This window comes from Diplotaxodon limnothrissa, linkage group LG3 (assembly GCF_057381915.1).
Source record: "Diplotaxodon limnothrissa isolate DT_005_m linkage group LG3, D_limnothrissa_male_GT1.1, whole genome shotgun sequence".
In the NCBI taxonomy this organism is placed as follows: Eukaryota; Metazoa; Chordata; class Actinopteri; order Cichliformes; family Cichlidae; genus Diplotaxodon; species Diplotaxodon limnothrissa.
Genome location: NC_140598.1, coordinates 40,057,443 through 40,080,370, shown reverse-complemented (window position 1 = coordinate 40,080,370; position 22,928 = coordinate 40,057,443). Strand labels below are relative to the sequence as shown.

Sequence of the window (22,928 nt, the reverse complement as noted above, 5' to 3'; positions counted from 1 at the left end):
TCAAAAAGATTTAGCTCTCCAGTGGAGAGGGCGAAATGTAATTTATTTAATAATGTAAACTTAAAAACACTTAATTGGTGGACTATTTTCCTTTTGTATCCATGCTACATGTGTGCTTTGAGATGTTTATGAGTCATTAAGTTCTTTGATCCATACTTCTTTCAGGTCCCGGTCTCATTCCGACTCCTCATGGTATGACCGTCCTTCCTCTTCACGATATCGATCACGCTCAAGGGGACGTGAGAGACGATCCTCGCCGAGAAGAAGAGATGAGAAATGTTCATCACCAAGGAGAAGCTGGGAGAGGCGATCGTCGACAGAGAGGTCATCTCCTATGCGAAAGTTGAGCAGCTCGAAGATCTTGGCAAAGAAACTGCTGGAAACATCAGGTTTGAAAATTGCTTCTTGGTATTTTTTGGTATGTACTCATTAGGTTTTTCTAAGCTCAAAGCCCAGCCCCCCCCCCCCCCCCCCCCCACACACACACACACACACACACACAACATTAACTTTACTAATGCAAATTATAAATAAAGACCAGTACCACCAGAAATGTCAGTATAGTTTTTTCTACGATTATAAAACTTTCAGAAGCAGTAGATGATTTTTGAGACTTGGGACCCACCAATGTGTGAATCTCTTTTGTACCTGTGGTATTTTAGCTCTCCAGTCCTTATCAAAACAGTCTGACCTGGAGACTGTCGTCAAAACTTTGGCTCCTGCCCTGCTGGCTGAGCTAGCCAAGATGAAGTCGTCCCCATCAACATCATCGTCCTCACGTTCTGCATCTCCAGAATCACTTAAAGGGAGGCCTAGCACAGAGAAGACCAAGGTGACTTCACATGATGCCTTTTTTCATGAATGGACAGTTTTGGACAATTTATAATGTGGTCAGTGACAGATGACGTGATTGTTGATGCCACAAAACCAAGATTAAATCCTTCAGCACAAATTTATACAAGCACAAACTTTGAGTCCAGTTGTCATGATGAAATCTGCATTTGGTTTGTTCATATTTTTCTTCGCTGTGTTTCCGCAGGCTGCTAAATCTTCCCCTCCAACCATGGTGAGGCTACAAGGGATTGTCAGTAGTCTCTCTCACAGTGAAGTGATTTCTGCTGTGGAGAAATTTGGAAAAACCAAGTCAGTTGTTTTGTTTAGGTCAAAATTACAGGTATGTACACTGAAATTTGTTCACTGTTATAGATGGATGACTTCATTGACCTGCTTGTGAATCTAGAGAAAATGTGTCTCCTGGTTTGCTTCTGCAATCGAAGATAGATATTTATGCATCGTAGCTACAATTCTCTATAAATGTACTGTCCATTCATGGTTGTTGTCCTGCATTCATCATGCGGTTTAAAGTCAGTTGGTTATCCTTACTTTCCTTCTGTGGTCTTGCAGCCCTCACATTCATGGCTACTTTGGATTATACTGAGCTTTTATATAGACATCGCAATGTCAGAAAGTTTCTGCTCAAGTCTAATCCTATGAAAGCATACACAATGTATTTTGTTTTTATTTTGCTGCTTTGCATTATGCATTTTTTAAAATCTATATATACACATTGCACTAAAAACATCCTTGGAATCGCACTGGTTTCTTGCAAGTTGCCACCGTTGCTTGTAGTTTGCTTGGAAAACTCAAACTTGTCATCAAATACTTGTAAGCTACTGACAAGTGCTCATATATGATTTTTAGTGTGAATGTAGTAACGTAATAGTTTTGGTAGTAATCCAAATTAATGTGTGTGTGTGTTTGTGCACACCCAGGCAGTTGTGTGTTTCAAGAAACAGGAAGATGCTGAGAAACTGAAGAGCTTAAAGAACTTTGACATAAAAGAAGTAACTGTCAGTGTTGTTAATGAAAAGGTAACTTTGTTTTCCCTTGAGAAATACAAATATTAACATCACTGCTCTTCTGTGGCAAAATGATCAGTAATCTGATTAATCCAAAATTATCTTTGTTTACAGGAAATTGCATCCAAGAAAACCACAAAAACTAAACTGGAAACTACAGCAAAAGTCTCGGTTTCCAAAGCGAAAAACATCTCAGCTGAGCAAAAAGCTAAAACTGTAAAAACTGGTGATAAGGCTGAAGAAGCAGCTTCAAGCCTCGAAAAATCTAAGAGTAAATCTACGAAGAGTCCCGAAAAGCAGCCTAACACCAGTGATTTGAAAGGAAAACGTAAACCCAAAGGGTCTCAAACCGGTGCTAAAGAAGCTGTGGTGGCACCTAAAAATACAGCCAATACTATGAAGGCTGTTGAACCAATTAAAGGTGCTGCAGTTGATGGTGAGCCAAAAGTCTTGACTTCCAAAGCAGAAACGGCCTCAACGACGCAGAAATCTAAAACAGCAGGAACTCTGAAAAAAGAAAAAGTGGATCATTCTAAATCAACAACGTCAGAGGATAAGCCTGATGTAGAGACAAAACACAAGAAACCTGAAACAAAGATTCATGAATCTGCGATGGGGCCTAAAGGTGAAGCACGAAAATCATCAGCTTCTGAAAGGGAGGACCACACAGAAGTTGAAACTTCTACTGACGGCAAAGATAATCAGACGTCACCAACTATATCGAGTGAGAATCAACTACCAACTAGTGCAGCTGAGACCAAGCCAAATACATCGCCACCAAAACCCACTGATCCACCTCAGAAACCACAAACTGTCATCAAAAGTCCAGAAGATTCACTCAAAGCTTCAGAACAGACCGAACAGAGCTCAGATTCTGCTCTACAAGAAGAAACACAACAGCAGACTGCAGGAAAATCACCTGAGATTTCTGTGGAGGCAAAGCAAAGAGTTGAAAGTGTAGAAACGGTTACAAAGGACAAAGGTAAGTGGACAGAAAACACCTTCAAGTGTGGAGTATCTTTGACAGCAGGATGTTGGACGGAATCAAAAGCTAAAGACTGTGCTTCATGACGAGAACAGTTTTCAGATTTTTATTTAAATCAGCTGGGTAATTTGCATCCTATCTAAACTACCACTATTTAACTTAACTACATTTCCTTTATTCTAAGTCTCTGTGACTGCAAAGAAGATCTCAAAGGATCAGCCGGTCGCTCCTACCCACCCAACATTTGAGGAACTGATAGAAAAGCAACTATGTCCAGAAAAAATCCGTAAGAAATCCCCAAAGATCTGTATGAAAGATTTCCCAGTGTGAACATAATTTTTATTTTATAATTACTTTTTTGTTTTTCTTTTGCTCTGCACTTTACAGTTTGTCTCAAGACAGTCAGGCTTCCCCGTAAAAAGGTAACATTAAAAAAACACTTAAATTATACCTGTAAGAAAAACATGCTTTGTCAAAGTGGTTAAGTTTTGATCTGAAATAGTTCAATTTGTTTTAAAAGTTTATAGTTGGGTTATATCTCATTGTCAGGTGACACTCAAGTGGGTGTAAATGTAGAAAAATGTTAAAAATTCAGTAGGTATGTCGCAATACCAGAGATTTACATACACTAATAGAATTACACAAAGCATGGTTACCAATTTAGTACCAAAACAAAATAATTATCGTGTATCTCCAAAAGTTGATTCTGTTCATCTGGACGTAGCGTTTTGTGGGAGAACCGTTTTGTCACCCATCCAACTGACTTCTTCAGTCTCAGCTGACTGCAGGTTTCCCCAAATCTTATAAACAGTACATTTGCATAATGACTGAAACCAGCCCACTGAAAGAACAGTGGGCTGGGAAGTCAGTCCCTTAATTTTAATTATGCAAATTCTCATGACCATTGATCAACAACCACTGATCAAAACCCATTGATCAATGGCCATGAGTACTATTCACAGAGTTGGAGAATGGCTGCAATCACAGCATTGTAAGATGGCGAAAAATTATCTTGTATACTAACACATATTAAAAGTCTGTACACCTCACCCCTGGCGTCGTTGCCCACCTCTCAATTTTAAATACACATAGACATTGAGGGCTAGCAGGAGGGGCTATGCGCTTACCTGCTGCTCTCTGGCAGGTAGCTCCATGCCCTCCTGGGTTTTAAATGCACCTTAGAACACATATGCATCAACACTACATATAAGCGGCCGGAGGGAGGTTTGGAGTCTTCTCTCACCCCTGTTCTCTGCGGCCTGCTGGAGCGGGGGGGCTAGGAGGAGGAGTTGGCCGTCCAACTGCGGCCTGGAATGTGGGGCCTCCCTGCTGCTGTGGAGTCGGGCGGTCTGCTTCTCCCCACCACAGGGAAAAGGGTAACACCACCTGGGTCTGGGTGCAGTTCCCCCCTCCAGGGGCAAGGGTACCTAGACCTGGTTCATAGACAGTATTGGGAAGGTTACTTTTAAAATGTATTCCAATACAGAATACATGCCCCAAAATGTATTCTGTAACGTATTCCGTTACGTTACTCAATGACAGTAACGTATTCTGAATACTTTGGATTACTTAATATATTATCATGCTTTTTACAACTACGTGAATGTACTATTGCTGTGTGATTTATTACTATTACTGAAGGTCCGCGACTCCGAACTGTAGTAAAGGACCTCTGACTAATACGGCGGGGTCCCTGTCGGCTCGTAGCCAAAAAATAGCTTTACTTTGTTGTGTGGGTCAACTTTTCTTGCGAGAGACAGAGAGAGGCGTCGAAAGGCTGCTCCAACGGAACTTATTGTTTTCGGAGGAAAACATGAACACGGTGTACAGTCGAGTCTTAATAGCTTACTTACAACTGGGCTCGTCAGCCACTCTTCTTGGCTGAAGTGGTTATTATTATATTTACATGCTTCCAGCTCCCGTTTTTCCTCGATGACAACTCGTACCTTTCCACTCCCCTTTTTCTCCCTCCTCGCGCTCACAGACCCATAACGTGTATGGCAGTCCATTCTCCCTGCAGCACGGACTACACTGCCCATGATGCTACATTCTTTAGAGCTATGCTTGTAGCATTCCGCCTGTTAGCTTAGCACAACAACAACAACGAAAAGGCGCTCTCTCACCCAGGAAACACACAGTTGCAGAGAGAGAGCGTTGCCCTGTAACCATGGCAACCGTAACGCTGCCGCCTGGAACAACAGAACGTAGCTGTCAAACAAAACCCAAACAGTCCTGACCCGCGACAATATGAAACAGGAAAGTACCGCAGTGTAATCCATTTATTTCAACAAAGTAACTGTATTCTGAATACCACCTTTTTAAACGGTAACTGTAACGGAATACAGTTAACAACAATCAACAACAATCTTTATTTATAGAGCACATTTAAAAGCCTTGGGCATACCAAAGTGCTTTACATAAAACAATAAAAAATAAAACAGTTCACACATTAACATCAAATTCATAAAAGTAACGGATTATGTTCACAGGTAAAAGCCACCAATAAGAGTAAACTGCAACACATAGGTTATAGCAAGGTAAGACTGTACCACCATGATAAAAGACACCAATAATGGAAAGAAAGCAGAGAATTTAATACAATAGGTCACTGCAAGCAAGCCAGCATTTAACTGGTAGAAAAGGCAAGTTTAAAAAGATATGTTTTGAGCCGTGATTTAAAAGAATGAATAGAATCAGACGCCCGGATGCCAATCGGGAGATTGTTCCACAGCTCCGGTGCAACTAGAGCAAACGATCGATCACCTCTAGATTTCAGTCGAGATCTGGGCTGAACCAACAGTAACTGTGAGGATGACCTTAAAGCCCTAGCAGGAGCATATGGGTTTAAAAGTTCCTTAAGATAGCTTGGTGCAGTGTTATTGGTAATTTTAAAAGTAAACAACAAAATTTTAAATTGAATTTTTACTCATATTTTGTATTTTAAATACGTAATGGCGGTACATGTATTCCGTTACTCCCCAACACTGTTTGTAGAGTACGCTTGGGGAGTGTGATTGTGTGTACAGCGTCTCTTTATGTCTGTCTCCACGTTGGTTGAGTGTGGAGTAAGTGCATATGAGAGCATGAGGGTGGGAATGGATGTTTGTGTCTGTGTGTGCCTGTATGTCTGTGTCTATATGTCAGGTTGGGTATCAGACGCCACCTCTCTGGGGACATCTCAGGCCATCCAAGGTATGGAGGCCTATCTCCACCCCCCACCACTTCCCCTGCCGGTGGCGGACTCCCTCAGACATCGGTGCGTTGGTGGTTCTTTGTGTCCGGGGAAGGGCGTCCAGGTACACACCGGCTCACTCCTTGGTGGCCACTTATCGGGGCCTGGAGCCTGGGGCTCGCTCGGGCCACTCCGGAGGTGGAGTGCCCCGGGCCCCTTGGCCTGGAGCTCGGTCACCCAGGCACAGCTGGCTGCCGGCGGAGCTCATGGGCACGTCACTGCAACCCCCCCTGGCTTCTGCTCCGCGGCTGCTGAGTGAGCCCTCATCTGGGACTCTCCTCAGCTCTTTCTGGGACAGTGGCGCGGCTGCCCGTCTGCTGGTCTTCCTAGGTCTCTTGTGTTCTGAGGGCCTCTGGATGTCTGGAGTTTTGATCTCCTCCATACCTGCTTCATGCTCTGGAGGACGGGGCTGTGGCCCCCCCACACCCTCTAGCAGATCATTACATGAAGGAACCTTTTAAAAAAACAAGCGCGTCCATGCTCACAGGTGTACACACGGGTGATCACACCCACAAACTACACCCCTTTTGGCTCCTACCTCAAAGCACACTGTGTTCTGTTGATCTTATGTGCTGCACAATAATGTTTAATATTTAGTATTTACTGTCATATTCCCATATATCATTGTGATGTTGTTTATTATATTACTCTTGTTCTCTTCTGCTTGTTTTCTTTTTTCTTTCTCAACAGGTGATCGATATATGCATTTTTTTTTTCTCTCTGCTTATTCTGTTGGTTTTTGGGGGTTTTTTTTGCCCTTCCCCCCCCCCGTCCCTCTTCTCAGCTGTTTTTTTTTTCTCTCCCCCTTTCCTTCTCCCCTTCTTTCCCCCAGTCAAGTCTGTCCCGTATTCAGCAAATGAAAATAAAATAAACAATAAAAGGTGAATCAAATGGACCATTATGGCAAGGCTGGGATGGTCAATTTGGTAAATCCGTAAAGTAAATCCGTTGGGCATCTTTCCTCGCCTTTAGACAATAATTCTGATGGCAAAAGAGCCAAACGGGACAGGCAAAAAAAAAGTCTGTTATTAAAAAGCTAATTTGAAATGTTCAAATTATATGCACAATCATCCAGGACATGGTGGTTTTGAGTGCTTAAAAAAATAGGGGTTTAAGTAGGGGGCTTGAATACCTCAGCAAGTTGTTTTAAAACTAAAGAACCTTTTAAGAAGCATAAGAGATGAAAGTTCCTCACAAATTAATAGAAGCCCAGCTTTTCTTTTTAAACAGTCTACTACAGAAACAGTTTTTCCTTCCTGAGTTTGAAAAGCGCAGTAGTGCTGTTTACACATTGCCTTTTGTGAATCAGTTATCACTCTTTAAGGATCCACCTTAAATGAAAAGTACTTTCATAGCTGACTCTTACTGCCTTTTTTTTTTATCAGTGAGTCAAGGTTGAGCTGTACTATGTTTAAAAAAGAAAAAAGAAAAAAAAGAAATCAAACCAAAATCCGCATCAGAAACATTTTGTACTCAGTATTTTATTCTGATGTACCTCATTGTGTTCATAGTTGTAGACAGTGCTCAAAGTGAGGCACAGTTTCTAACTGAATGTTTTGCCTTTTTGAGATTTCTGTCCGGAATTTCTTCAATTGTAAACTAATCTAAAACGCTGACTTTATTCTTTTCTTTTGCACAGCTTGTTTCGCTTAAATGCAAGATGCTGTTAATAAGCAACCTGCCTAAGTATCGTGATGGCTGTTATGAAGAGGAGGACATCGCCGATCTGCTCACTCCACACAGATTTGAATATTACGACGATACGATCTACGTTATACCACAGGCGCGCATGGTAAGCACCAGGCCATGGATTTGCATTGGGCTGGATTATTACCTTCATTTTAATGGGATTCTAAATGTCTTTTCTAAGACGACCTAACTAACATTTAGTTATTACGTATTTTGTGAGCGCAGTGTGTCAGTGTTTGTTTGTTTTTCCTTCAGGCTTTTGCCCTAATGCCGACAGCAATGGCAGCCAAAAACATCGTGCTAGCATCAGAAGATAAACATTTTTTTCTCAATGGGTCTAAACTTCGACTGCAGGTTGTGAAGAGCAAGAATTTTTTAACGACCCCGGTGAGCACTGTGTTTAGATAATACACTTTACTGTTGTGAGATATGTTATTAAAAATAATTGAAAATCTGTTTCTGCTTGTTGATGGAAACAGTATCCTTAAAAGCAAGCTGATGTTTTTAAATGTTCAATCTATTTAAAATGTGGTTGTAAGTAAAAAAAAAAAAAAATGTAATATTTTGTAGAGGCTATAAGTAATAAAAAATACTCTTTGAACTGAAATCAATTTAACAGAATCCAACATTTATTTGATGTAATGACTTTTAACTATTTGTTTTTCTTTCAGCTTGAGTTTTATATATATCTGATGAATCGGCTGTGTTATGTTAAGAAGGTAACACGCACACATATCTCAGAAACACAGACTACACTAGAATACCTTATAAAGTATAGAGTATAAAGTTATAACTGGCAGCACTCACATCCAAGTCAAAACACCTTGAAAAATATGAGCATATATTAACACATGGCTAGGAAAGGTTTGGATAACTTTTTTCCTGCAATAAGTTAAATCCTCATTCAAAACTGCATTTTGTATTTTAAAAAAAATTGGTTTTTTTTGTTTTTTTTGTTTTTGTCTTTTTATTTGAAACATGCAAAAAACTAAGAACCCAGGAAAGGGCCAAAAGTGGTTTTCTGTGTACACAGCTAAGTTTAAATATTTTCTCAAACAATGTTATCAACAAAAGCAAGAGCTGCAATTATAAATTGTTTGGATAATGAAGATAGCTGCCAGGGTGCATACTGCTGTGTGACTATATGTGCAAACTTATGACCTTAATCTTGGAACTGTAGTTTAAGAAAGCATGAAATATTGTTAAACTAAATACTGTTTCTGGTTTGTTTTAATGTTCACCCGGGTTTATCGAAACAGATAGGGATAGATATTGGAGAACGGACAATCTACATCAGGAACATCTCACCAGACGAGTTCCGGGATCTCAGAGAAGCTTTGGGAAAAATCGGTATTGTAAGAAACTACCTGCCTCTTCTCTACAAGGTATAAACACACTTATAAGCAGCAACAAGTGCATGTTTTAAAAGTCTGTGAAAGGCTGTATGAGATGTATGTGTTTATGTAAGTGTATTCTTAACTATCCCCCCAAAATTGACAGACACATTAAAACAAGATAATGTGACTGGTTTTGGATGCTACTTATCTTGATGAAAGCACAACTGCAAAACTATAAAGATAGTAAAGAGAGACTGCAGGTAATCTGTTCGCTGTAGCACATGATTCTTCATATGCTCATGCGCACTAGTGTTCATCACATTAGAGCATTAGTGCAGGGGTCACGTTGAGCACGGCTCCAGTGCTTCATTGATCCAGGATTTCTGACTTTTGAATCCAGTGAACTCCACAATAAAGCTGTGCTTAGCTCACTGTTTCCATGTGTTCCATTTTCTACCATTTAGAATGTGAAATTAAAATGTTTAGAGTAAATTTTATCTTTCTTGTGTTTCAGGTGTTAATTGAATTTGAGTCTGTGTGTGATGCTGATCGCCTTGGTGTTTGGTACAGCCTTCTAAAACGGGCCACTGGCCACAAATTGTCAAGGGTGGAAATACCACACAGTGGATTTACATCACTGCGTAAGTGTGTTTTGAATGGGATTTTAAATAAATGTGATTTAAACGGGGGAAAAAAGGTGAAGTTGATGGAAGGTCATCTGGTAATACCCTGAATATGGTGGGTTGTTTTTTTGGCTGTAAAACCTGTCTGGTAAGGGTAGCTGCTTTTGTCCTGCTGGCCTTCCTGTACTGTGGGATTGCTTTGGGTGAGGTACAGTGGGGCAAAAAAGTATTTAGTCAGCCACCGATTGTGCAAGTTCCCCCACCTAAAATGATGACAGAGGTCAGTAATTTGCACCAGAGGTACACTTCAACTGTGAGAGACAGAATGTGAAAAAAAAATCCATGAATTCACATGGTAGGATTTGTAAAGAATTTATTCGTAAATCAGGGTGGAAAATAAGTATTTGGTCAATAACAAAAATACAACTCAATACTTTGTAACATAACCTTTGTTGGCAATAACAGAGGTCAAACGTTTACTATAGGTCTTTACCAGGTTTGCACACACAGTAGCTGGTATTTTGGCCCATTCCTCCATGCAGATCTTCTCGAGAGCAGTGATGTTTTGGGGCTGTCGCCGAGCAACACGGACTTTCAACTCCCGCCACAGATTTTCTATGGGGTTGAGGTCTGGAGACTGGCTAGGCCACTCCAGGACTTTCAAATGCTTCTTACGGAGCCACTCCTTTGTTGCCTGGGCGGTGTGTTTTGGATCATTGTCATGTTGGAAGACCCAGCCTCGTTTCATCTTCAAAGTTCTCACTGATGGAAGGAGGTTTTGGCTCAAAATCTCACGATACATGGCCCCATTCATTCTGTCCTTAACACGGATCAGTCGTCCTGTCCCCTTGGCAGAAAAACAGCCCCATAGCATGATGTTTCCACCCCCATGCTTCACAGTAGGTATGGTGCTCTTGGGATGCAACTCAATATTCTTCGTCCTCCAAACACGACGAGTTGAGTTTATACCAAAAAGTTCTACTTTGGTTTCATCTGACCACATGACATTCTCCCAATCCTCTGCTGTATCATCCATGTGCTCTCTGGCAAACTTCAGACGGGCCTGGACATGCACTGGCTTCAGCAGCGGAACACGTCTGGCACTGCGGGATTTGATTCCCTGCCGTTGTAGTGTGTTACTGATGTTATACATTGGTCGTATTGTCCAAAGAGACTCTTGTCTTTGGACAATACGGCAAATATTGTCGTCTTAGTGGGTGATGCACAAAAAAAGCAAGTGAGTTGAAGATTACAAGGAGTGGCAAAAGCATACTGATACTAGAGACAGATTAAAATCCATCTAATTACGGGCGCTATAGAGCAAGACATGGTGTAACACACAACTTAGTAGAGCTGCAGAATTCTGAAAAATTCTCTTATAAATGTCACTTTCTGAACTCCTAAAGTTTGCTTAGAGAACAAAATAAGGACTTATTGGGCTGAACCACAGACTACTGTGAGACTTTCTGGTGGAAAGAAGACACCTCACGGCCTGAAGAACCACGCGCCAACGTGATACAGATGAATCGAACTAAGTCTCATCCGACCTAACTGAAACGGCAGGCATGACTGCTGAAGAACTGAAAGCCAACACTAAACCCCCTGCGAGGAGAATTGTCTGAAGTCATAAAAGAGGAACTTAGAGATATTTTCGGAGTTCAGTTTTATCAATACTGAAATACAAGTAGTCAGGTCCGAAATAACTAACACTGCCAGTAACCCCGGTTATTCTGAAGTTTCCTCAAAAATTTCAACAGTATGATTGAGCTCAGGGCTGTGGCTCCTCACTACCAGATATTGCAAAATCTATTTTGTCTCCAGTGCTGCACCAGCTGCTCCCATCTCCACCATCGTGGAAACACATCACATCTATCACACAGAGTCTGGATAATAATCTTTCCTTCACTTTCTGTTTGTGAAACAGTCATGGATATATTTTCAGTTCTTCCCTGGACTGTGGATAAAGTGAAGTCCGAGAAAGGTTGCAACATATGCAAAACTGCTGCTTTATCGTCATCCACAATAAATTATTGCAACGCATTCCCTCAACTTTTATCCACTAACACTGTGATTCTCCTTCCCACAAATCCTTTGATGCTCATTGGCCCCTCCAGAAATCTTTGGTCCATCAGCGGTCAATTCCCTTCTGCTTGTCTCTGCCCTAGACACATGAACCAGAGCCATTACTTAAACTCCACTTTTTCAGACTGGCATTTGGTCTAACTCTCTAATCATTTTTCTCTGATGCCTATGATACCTTGGATATCTGTAAAGGTGCTTAAAGTTAAACTGAAAGTCAGTTAAAAACCTGACACACACACAGAAAATAAAAAATAAACAAAACTTATTTTTTCTTGTGCAGCACCAAGATTGCCACACAAAGCTTTGCCAGACAGCGATGTTGCTGTTGACGGGGCAGCTGTCCCAACAGAAGATATTACCGTCCCACAACGCAGCACTTCACCATATTGGATCACAATGACAACTAGTCCCTTTGTGTTCCCCACTGTCGCTCCTTGGTTCACAATCCCAGGTGAGAGAAACTAAAATTAACTTCCAGATATAAAGTGTTGACTGTTACTAACTGTGTGTGTTTTACACTTCTAGAGTATTTAACTGTCAGGGAACCTGATGACATTGAGGTGAGTGCATTTTATAAACCAAGGTTTCATGTGTTAAACAGGAATCCTTGAGTAAATACCAAGAGGCGTCCATTTTTCCAAATACCGACCTCAAAAGCCACATTTCTCTTTTTCTGCTAAACTTGGTTTCATTTTGTCTTCTCTATGTGGTCAGTTATAGTAATATATTTTTTAAAAAGTACTGCAAAGTTTCTCTTCACATAAACTTTGGTTCTTGAACCTTGTGTCTTGTAGAAAGCCCAATCTCAAGGTTCTACGTTCTCCACGATCATGTTGACTGGTTTGCCAGAAGGAAACTACAGACAGGAGGATGTCGCCAAGCTGGTGTGGCGTTACTTCCCTGATCAGACTGTTCAGACTCTGTACTACAACATAATCGTTTTATCACTGCAGAGGAGGGTGAGGAGTAGACCCAGCAGGCTGATACAGAGAAATTTGCATTTGCAAATTTAATTCAATTTAATGATTAATATTGAATGTTTCCTCTGCATCATTTTTTCCCCTTTCTTCCTCTCCAGGCCTTTGTGTTTTTTAACAGCTGGGATGCGTGCTGCGATTTCGCCAGAGATTACCTCAAAGATCCAGTTACAGTTGGAGAGCGGAGACGGAGACTAGGAATCCACATTGTTTTACAAGACGTGCATCCTGGTTCAAGTGAGGTATGAAAATGGAGCAATCGGGGGCTGTTAAATCAGGGGCATGCTCCTGTTTCACTCAAACTATTCAGGTGCCAATCAAAAAAGATTTCTCCTCTAAGGAGTGAGCACAGCATCATCCTTCACTGGGCTAATATTAATAGAATGAGACTCAGAATACTTTATTGATCCCTAGGGGGAATTATGTTGGTTACAGTACAAACGGTAACAAAGACAGATAATACAAGAAGTAAGAAATAGCACAATATATACATACATATAAGTCACTTATTGATAAATATCTGAATAAGAAATGGAAAAACTAAAAATATGCATGAATTTCAAATCAAGTATTTATTATTATTTTGTCTGTATTTGTTCCTTCCTTTTTGCGACAGCAGCACAAAAGCTGCATGAACTTTATCCACTTTTCTGTTCATAGACGACAGCCCACGTCATTCCACCACCACTTTAAAGTTTCCACAGAGCTTCTTGTGAAGTCAGTCCTGTGTAAACGTTAAAGACCCAGACATAGGTTATGGAGTGTTTCACTGACTATTAAGCAATGCCCTTACTTATTTTGAAACTTCCGTTGCTGCTAACCTTCTAGCTTCAGCGTTTCCCATCTTAAGGTTCCTTGCGGGCTAGCTATTCAGGCCCTTTGTGAGATCTCTCTCCACAGCTACATGTTAAGAGGAATTGAGGTCTGACGACTGTTGCGGAAAGTCACTGAGACTCAAATAGCATCAAATAGTTCCTGGAAAACTTTGGTTATATGTTATGTCGTTACTGTCCTGAAGTATGAATCCTTTGCCACAAAGATGCAAACCAGGATCGAGTTACTTCTCACTTACAGTGGAGTCCAATATTTATCTTATTAAATAGGGTCAATAGAACATTAAAAACACTCTAACCAGGAGGAGAGTTATTCAATAGTTATTTTACAAACAGAGGATAAGTAATTGATGTGAGCCGCTTTCATCTTCTACTCTTTTCACAGGAGAGCATGTACAGAAGCATGATGAAATGGAGCAGCACTGTAAGTCAGCAGTCACATAAATCTGTCCTGTAAAAGCAGCAGGCTCGGGTCTCCCTGATCTTAACACTGGTTGTTTTTCAGCATGTTCCAGAGTCTGAGTCTCTGGAGGACCGGCTGCTGATTGTGGAGGTCTCCGAGGTGAATGTGGACCTTGTCATGATGATCATGAAAGTGGTGGCTCCCATTGCTGCTTTTGTCAGATTTTTGCCGCTTGCCAACAGGGTACGATTTCATAAACACCTGCAAATTTTTCACGTTTTACATCTGCAAGGCTTGTTATGGTGTCTGCTGCTCTTAAAATGCAGCTTTTTCTGAAAAGTCTTCAGAAGGTATTAAGTCTTAAATTTCACCCGCAAAGCTGGTACAGTTTGGTTCAATTTAAACTGCTTAATAAAATTAAGGGAACACTTGATCAATGTTCCCTCTAAGCTGCGTGCGTGCGCAATTGCGCACTTCTGGCACGGTCTCTGCGTACAGGGTTAGGGTTAGGGTTAGAAAAAACCTAAAAAAAAAAAAATCTAACCTGAATTGAAATTAAATTAAAGCTTTAACAATTCTGGTTTGCAGTGTTAGTCAGTAAGTGACTGGCTGCCACCTTATCCCATAGTCCAGCCAATCACGCGATTCACATTCGTATATACGCAGCTAATCAACGTCATTGACAGGCTATGACAGCGTCCTTATGTGCCAACACCGGTGTTTTAGCTAGCAAAGCGGCGTGGCTGCTGTGGAGTGAAGCCACGTTAATGACAACGTGTACAACCATTGGAGATGTGAGCAGGACAGACGGAACAATTGACGGAAAACGTGTGGACGTTACACCAGTTTTTAAATTGTGTTGATTGGCCACGTAAAACCAGAGTTATGATAAAATATATGCAATGTTTGGTTTTCTTCCTGAATACTATCATTGTTTATATTTACTGCGGGAAGAAACGGTAAAAACTGCGTTTTATAAGGAAAACATTTGAAAGCACTCTGAGCCTGTGAGCAAAAACAAAACCAAAAAAACCCTACCCTTTCCTATTGGTGGAAAAATGTACCATCTAGACCAATCAAAAAATGATATGGCAACATGGCATTTAGTTGTTTAGGAAGGGGGATGTTTTGGAGTGGCACAAAAAATTTGTTTGGCATCAAATTTGATGCAGAACAGCTGATTGTTCTGTAAATAGTTTGAAATGTTTGTTTAAAAGAAGCCTGGACTGCATTTTGGGGTAAACAGCTGCAAAAACCTTTGTTTGCATAACTCAGTTACTTTGTGAAGAACTATATAATTAATTGCCCAATATTGGTCATTATATACTGTATTTTGCAGTCAGAGAGTTACAGGACTCTCTACCAGACCACAGACTCATAATACAAGTCAGAGCTTTATAATCTAACAAAAAAGAAAGTTGTTTTCAAAAAGTTATTTTTACTTCCAATAGCGTTAACATACTACACAGATCATGAACACGATTTCTTTTCTAATTTTCATTGTAAGTGGGCTAAAGCAGTTAATTAAAAGTAGTCTAACATAAATGTAAATGCTGTAATTTGACTATTTTTAATAAACCATGTAACTTGGATGGATTCGTTGCTGGCGTGACCACAGTGCACACGTCTGCTGTTGCTCACAGTGGTCCAAGGGACCGTTCATGGAATTTGTGCGTTCGCTCAGACACATGAAAAATTAGAGGGAACATTGCACTTCATCATTGCAGAATAACAGTCAGTTAGAATTCAGAGAACTTCAGTTTGGCTTTAGCAGTCCTTCTCCTTGTACAAAGTAGAGGATACCTGCTGAATGGTCATTGCTCTTCTATGGCCCTGTCATGAACCAAGCAGCCAGGAACACACAGGCACAAATGTAATCTTCAAAAAATGGGTTTTATTATACCCCAAAAGCACAAGATGATTACAAAAATTCAAAATTTTTCTCTAAAAAGAGTTGGAAATCCCATCACTACAAACCATTATAACACACCATCTCCTAATATTTTCTCCACACTGTTGAGGCCGCACTGTTAGACACGGCAGATCTTCTTGTGACTGCCATTCAGGAGGAGCTGGACTGCCTATGCAACCTGAGTGAGCTGCATGCCCAATTCCACCAACAGTGAAAATCAGAAAAAATTCAATCAGGGAGGATAAAGAGAGCAATAAGTGGTTAACATGGAAAATGAAGACATTAAAAAAGTTTAAGTGGTGTAACTTTCTTATACTGTGATGATCAAGTGGTTTTTAAACTATGTTTTTAAGTTTATCTTATTTTATTCTGTTTCCAGCTTTAAGCAAGACTTTTAACATTGAGAAACATTTTAAATGAGTCTGAAGGAGACTTTGTTTTTTTAACACTAGTTCAGCAAGTTTTAATATTCAGACAGTCCCTGCAGCAGGCAATCTGAATTTTACATGCCTTTGCAAATACTGGTGAAGGACTGCCTGAAATGCACTAAGTTCTCAACCAAGTGATAATCTTATGACCTGTCCAGCCTTTCGTCCTGGCCCATCTAGCAGGGAAGATGCCTGCAGTTTGAGACAGCACTAAGTTATTCTTTTATTGTTTCTTGCTCAGTGGTTTTATTCTCTAATCAAAAACTTTACAAAAGTATAGAAATATGTTTGCGTTTATTTTCCATTTGCAAGTTTGAAACATCAAGATTTTTTTGTTCTTTTAACAAAATGTTGTACTATCGTAGAGGGCAGTAAAGAAACTCGCCAGGACCTCTGTCCTGTTACTTTCACAAATTGGGCCTGTAGCGCACCCTTTGAGTACCACTGTGTTGCTCAAATATCCTCAGGAAGAAAACAATTGTACTGTCACTGATGTAATATCTTTCTGTTTTCTCAGATATGCATTGAGATGGCTGAACCTGGTGGATTAACACAGGTGATGGAGAGCAATGTCACCAAGGACTATTTATCTTCTTGGTAAGTGTGTCCCACAATCAGAAGTGAGACAAAGAGGAAATTGATTTTAGACTGTGTGTTTTTATTTTCTTTAAAGTGTCTTCATGCTTGTCTGACCTTGTGCTTTTTTCTCTCCTCTTCATAGGAGTAAAGTCGGACGTATTGAGTCGTGAGTATCTTTCATTTTCAGGTTTAATGGCAGAGTCAAAACAGTCATGATGACTGCTACACTCCTCAAGGTTGTGCTATAGTAAACAGTTCCCAAAGATCCAGAAAGAGAAGAGTGTGATTTAGACATAAGCAACTCTAGATTAGAAATTTGAAATGGAATTTCTTATTTCACATTAACATTTTGTGACAACAAACTTCTTTTCATAGTAACCTACTGGCATCTTTGCTTTTAAATTCAGTTTGAAGAGTCTGAAACAGCGTCTGCAAGACTCGGGTGAGAACACACTTAACCTCGAACTGGAAACCGAGAAGGCCGCAGAATCGACCGCTGTCCCGCAGCCAAGTGAGGAAGGCCAGAAAGCAGCAGTGAAGGAAGAGGGGCCACCACAAACTTTGGTCACTACTCCTGATGCAAACGCCGCCCCCGCCGCTTCTAGCACTGCTCCTTCAGCAACAAGCCCAGTCAAGTCTGAGGAAAAAGACTCAAAACTTCATCGCATCAACTATGACCTTTTCATGGCCATTACAGCGGCGCTTCGTGAGCATAGACAGGGTCGAGAAAGTAGGGCACAGAGCAAGGAAAGAGAGGTAACACTTTAAATTTCACTGTGTTGTCCCAAAATATCTTAAGACACTAAAAGCCTTATGTTGGAGATCACATATGAGCATTGTATAGTAGTACACTGTCGATTGTTGCGGTAAAGCTGCAGGCTGTATGAATAATTAATGCTGATAATAATAACAATAATGTATACTTTATTGATCCCCCTGGGGAAATTACTCTCTTTGCATTTGACCCGTTCACTCAGTGAAGCAGTGGGCAGCCACTAAGCAGGCGTACCTTGCTCAGAGTAGCCGTTTAGTGGATTTGAACCCCCGACCTTCCGATCACGGGGAAAGTGTTTTCGAAGTCTGTATTTCACATAAGTAGTAGACTGGCAGTTTACGTCTGTGACACCTGATCAGCCGAAGGCAGAGCAGAGAAGGAGATTACTCACTCCCCATTGTGACAGGCGGAGATACTGTCCACTATACTAATGAGGAAGATACCATTTTTAGATTTGCATTATTTCTGGAACAGATAAATTAAAGCGAAGGTCATCACTACATATAGTCTTATTTATTTTTTGCAAGCTTGTGTATGTCCAATTTTTGGCGTCACCACTCATTAAACACATTTCAGGCTATATTTTAGGTGTTTATCAAAACCAGCACAGAATAATACGAAATTAATTCAGTAAATTTTTTTTCTTATCTTCATTTCCAGAGCAAAATCAGCAGCCCTAGTAGGGCACAGGATGAAGACGCACCAAACGAAAAGGTAAAAGTTCATCAGACCCACGAGGATTTCTCTTGTGGGTGGTGGGGGTGGGCGGCTGGGCTAACTCAAACGCTTAATCACTCTGAGAATATTGGTCATGTGGTTACTGGTCATATAGGAGGTTTTTGTGGACAGAGGGACATTTGTTGATAGTTACACTCTGATTACAGGGTAAGCTGTTTCATGGCTCCACAGACTGTTTTTGGTTTTTCCATCTAGGTTCAAGTTGATAATTTAAAGAAGAAAGTTTCTTCAGAGAGCCGCCCTTTTGGTGAGCTGGATTTCAATGTGGATGACTTTGTCACTGTTGATGAAATTAACGATGACGCAGCAGACGCAGACCCCAATGGTGAAAGCTCCTCTTCAACTAAGCCAAAGTCCACAGAGAATGCAGAAAGTCAAAGTTCAGCTGCATCTCCTGCTTCCAAACGAACCTCAGCAGGGTCCTCCAAAGACTCCAGCAGCTCAGCCTCTCCCTCATCCAAGCCCACGAAATTTTCTGAGAAAAGCAGTTCAACCTCATCACTACGAAAAAGTAAAGACTCATTTGAATCCACCAAACCCGAATCCTCTGTGAGTGTCAGTAAGCCTGTTTCCTTTTCTGGTGAGAAAACACAGCCAAGCAAACCTCCAGACAAATTGACGCATTCTTTGTCCTCGGGTTATAGGACCCGTTCAAAAATGGCATCAACCGCTGCTGCAGAGCTAACAGAGGAGAGTGCAGCAACAAAGTCTGACCTCAAAGTGTCAGCAAAGGAAAATCAAACTAAAGTGGAAACATCATCAGAGACACAACCACCTGCAGAGGGAGAGGGATTAGGGATGAAGAGCCAAACACAAACTCTGGAGACTGAATGTAAGAATGACGCACACAAAGAGTCAAAGAAAAGCAAAGAAGATGGGGAAAAAGACAATGCGGGGAAATATCCACAGGAGGAGGAGGATGATGGTGAAAGTTACCAGATCCTTGATTCGATCGACGAGCCAACAGATGAACAGATAGATGAAGATTCAAACCAAGAGACTAAAACAGAGTCATCAGGGCCTGAGCAAACCCAGAGTTCGCATGAGGGGGAAAGTCAGGTCTTGAACAGCATTGATGATAAAGGCTCAGAGGAGTCCAGTAAAACTGAAACGGATGCTCCTCTCTATGTGATAGACAACGTTAGTGAAGACCAAGCCAGTACAGTCCAAGGGGACAGTCATCTGGTCAAAGATGAAGGTGCCACAGCAAAGCAGCTGTCTGAGGAAAAGATTCAAGAACCAGATGCAGCTGATAAAAAAGAAGGGTTGGATCCAAGCATGAACCAAACTCCAAGGTCCAGTGGAGATGGAAAAGAAATGAATGAGGAGATGCTCTCAGAAAAATCAAGCAAAGCTTCCAAAGCATTTTGCCAAACTCCAAATAATGAAGAACAAGAAAACAAAGGCAGTTCAGCAGATGTTACTAAACAGAAAGCCTCTGAGAAGTTAGATTCAGTCAATGATCACACCAGAGGAGAAGATGACGAGAAGAAACTTAATACTTCGAAAGCAGTCACTGAAGGAACTGAAGAAGAGGAAGAAGCTTACCAGGTAATTGATTCTGTGGAAGAAGAGCCACCGACCACAGAGACCCAGGCAGAGGCTGAGAACAAGGAGGAAAAAACCAAGAAAGACGTTGAAGTGGCTAAACAAGCTGAAAGACCAACAAGAAGGGGTAGACCGAGAACAAGAACATCTAAAAGAGAGGAGAAAGAGACACAGGAGGAGATGATCTTTGAGGTAGTGGATTCTGTTGAAGATGAATTTGTTCAAGATGTCTCCACCACAGAGAGGCCTGGTAGAAGGAGGTCGGCCAGAGGAAACAAAGAAGATAAAAAGACGCCAACTTCCACAGTTGCATGTATAAAAACCGTCAGGGAAGAGGAATCTACGTCTGAGATCCTAGACTCAGTGGAGGGTAAGGCTGCCATGAACGAACCAACCATCACAACAAGGTCAACCAGAGGAGGAAGAGAAACTGAAGAAGACGTCTCAAAAAAAGACAAGACACCAACGAGAAGGAGGCCGACACCTGCCAGAGATTCTCAGGAACCAAACAAGGAGGAACCTCAGCAAGTGAAAGAGAGCACACCAACAAAGAAGAGCGAGGGGAATGCCACCTTTACAATAGTAGACCCAGTGCAGGATGACGTTATTAAGGATGAACGGGCCAAAACTCCGGAAAAAAGAAGAAGGGGAAGACCAAAGAAGGATACTAAAGTAACTAAAAAACAAGCTGCCTTAAAGAATGCTGCATCTAGTAAAGTGGCTGATGAGGAGGAGGCCATTTATCAGATTGTTGACTTGGTTGAGGATGAGACGGCTGACAATGAGCCTTTGAAAGACCAGAGTACAGAAGAGCCAACAGTGCCTAAAGACGATAAGGACTCAGCATCGCCAAAAAATGCAGATGAGGAGGAGGTGGTCGATAAAGAGGACTGTTTGGATCACACTGCTGAGGTTAGTGATGCTCTATCTACTGAAGACGAGTCTGGTACAGCAACGAAGGAAGAGAAGCCAAAAACAGATACTAAAGAGGCCACTGGGTCCCAAAGTGAGGCTGCTGCACCAGAAGAAAAGACAAATCTGGAGGAAGACACCCTGGAGCTGGTCACTCTGGATGAGGTGGGAGCAGATGATGCTGGGGAGGAAAGAGCAGTGGAGGGTCAGGACTGGAGCAGGGAGATCACCAAGGGAGAACCTGCAGAGCTCATCACTCTGGATGAGATTGTTGAAGAAGAAGAAGAGGAGGAGGGGGAAAAGGCAGAGGAAAGCACAGTGGAGCCCCGCCCACCAACACAGGAGAGCCAATTGGTGGAGGCCGCAGACATAGAGGTAATGTTGAGATTTATTTGAGCATCTTTGTTTCCTCTTTAGTAAAAACAGAAAACTCGATGGTCGTGATTTCGTGTCTTTGTTTTTAGACTTTTGCGACAGCAGCTGAGGTAGAAGAGGAAGCAGAGAAGACATCAGGATCTGCTAAACGCAAACATGATGAAACAGGTCAGTTTCATTCTCCATCCATCCATTTTTTTAACTGCTTGTTCGAGTTCGGGTCGTGGGGGCAGTCGGAAGTTCAGACTTCCCTGATAGCCTCATTGCTGGATCTGCCCCGGGGCCTCCTCCCAATAGGACATCAAATGACCTTGAACAAGAAAGCCTGCTCTGCTGTTCAGAACTGAAGAAATGTAAACCAAAGCACCTAGGAGTCTCCCAGGAGGCATCCTAGTCACACACTCAAACCACCACCTCAACAGAGTTTGATTTGCACGGTCAGATTTTGTGGAGGAGAAGCGAATGTGTACAGCATAGTTTTTGTTGGCAGGGCTCTAGAGTGCGTCACAAATGTGACCAAATTTTTCAATGGTGCGACTAAAATAAACCTTAGGTCACACCGGTGCGACCAGCTGTTCGAGTAACAAAAAAAAAAGTCTCTGCAACTCTGAAAGTCCAGATATTCCTGTAGTCTTTAGTACATGTTTGAAAGTGCAGGTGGATAGAGAGAGTTGAGTATCTTGAATTAAGCGATATTGATTCATTAAATCCTGAATAGAGTTTTAAATATAAATGTATTTTGCCAGAAACACCAGAATCTCGGGTTAAAGCTCACAAAACTATTTCAACAACCACCAAACAGCAAACGAGAGAGCAGGTAAACAGATTCCACACAAAGACGTAAACACAGAGCGGACCCGACACATCAGAATCAGCTTTCTCTTTCTCGGCTTTCTCACCCAACGGCCTGTACACGGACACGCCGTCGGGCTGAAAGCCGACAGCTCACTGATTCTGATGCGTTGGTGGGTCTGCGCTTTGTGTTTGTCTTTTTTTTTTCTTGATTCTGAGTAGCAGGTTTTAGGGCTGAACGATTATGGAAAATAATCTAATTGCGATTTTTTGCCCCAATATTGCGATTGCGATGCGATATGCGATTATTTTTTAAGGTCTTTGTCTTCTGTATTATTAAACAAAGACAAGCAATACATCATATAGTATGGCCAATACTATATTACATTAATTTTAAACTGTTCTTTCCTGGAAGACAGACCTCTGTTATGATGACATGAGGTGATGCATGAATTGATGACTGACATTTTTATTTAACTTCTTCAATCACAACAGTATATTTGAACATACACAATAGTTTATTTTTAGCTTACAAACATCTGAGCATAAAGTGCTGACAAGGAACCCTGGTGTAAACATTAAAATGAAAGTCAGTACAATGTGCAGATTGCAGAAATATACATAAAAAAAATCAGTGGCTTTACCACACTCAGTTTTTCGACATCTGTGAACTACTAGACAGTCATTAAATTAAAAAATAATATTAAATAAATAAAACTAATAAATAAAAAATACACACATCTTACTGATCTCTGCAGTCAGTAACATTACACATAAAGTGCAAACATAATAGCAATTGTATAAACACACACACACAAACACGCCTTTAAAATTTAAAGGCGTGAAATT

At 41.2% G+C, this 22,928-nt stretch overlaps 1 protein-coding gene across 1 annotated transcript in view; it reads left to right on the top strand.

Annotated features, from left to right (window-relative positions):
* Positions 1 to 22,928, top strand: part of LOC146635827 (uncharacterized) — a 62,002-nt gene that overhangs the window by 18,697 nt on the left and 20,377 nt on the right. Inside the window, exons 6-29 of the mRNA XM_085349099.1 lie at positions 166 to 389; positions 663 to 832; positions 1,040 to 1,174; positions 1,773 to 1,871; positions 1,974 to 2,841; positions 3,029 to 3,130; positions 3,232 to 3,266; positions 7,716 to 7,868; positions 8,021 to 8,152; positions 8,437 to 8,484; positions 9,025 to 9,150; positions 9,617 to 9,743; positions 12,088 to 12,258; positions 12,333 to 12,367; positions 12,602 to 12,766; positions 12,886 to 13,026; positions 14,003 to 14,041; positions 14,123 to 14,263; positions 16,878 to 16,957; positions 17,082 to 17,105; positions 17,347 to 17,695; positions 18,375 to 18,428; positions 18,648 to 21,287; positions 21,377 to 21,455. Coding sequence (XP_085205225.1) covers positions 166 to 389; positions 663 to 832; positions 1,040 to 1,174; positions 1,773 to 1,871; positions 1,974 to 2,841; positions 3,029 to 3,130; positions 3,232 to 3,266; positions 7,716 to 7,868; positions 8,021 to 8,152; positions 8,437 to 8,484; positions 9,025 to 9,150; positions 9,617 to 9,743; positions 12,088 to 12,258; positions 12,333 to 12,367; positions 12,602 to 12,766; positions 12,886 to 13,026; positions 14,003 to 14,041; positions 14,123 to 14,263; positions 16,878 to 16,957; positions 17,082 to 17,105; positions 17,347 to 17,695; positions 18,375 to 18,428; positions 18,648 to 21,287; positions 21,377 to 21,455 — 6,137 coding nt within the window. The remainder of the gene's footprint in view (positions 1 to 165; positions 390 to 662; positions 833 to 1,039; positions 1,175 to 1,772; positions 1,872 to 1,973; positions 2,842 to 3,028; positions 3,131 to 3,231; positions 3,267 to 7,715; positions 7,869 to 8,020; positions 8,153 to 8,436; positions 8,485 to 9,024; positions 9,151 to 9,616; positions 9,744 to 12,087; positions 12,259 to 12,332; positions 12,368 to 12,601; positions 12,767 to 12,885; positions 13,027 to 14,002; positions 14,042 to 14,122; positions 14,264 to 16,877; positions 16,958 to 17,081; positions 17,106 to 17,346; positions 17,696 to 18,374; positions 18,429 to 18,647; positions 21,288 to 21,376; positions 21,456 to 22,928) is intronic.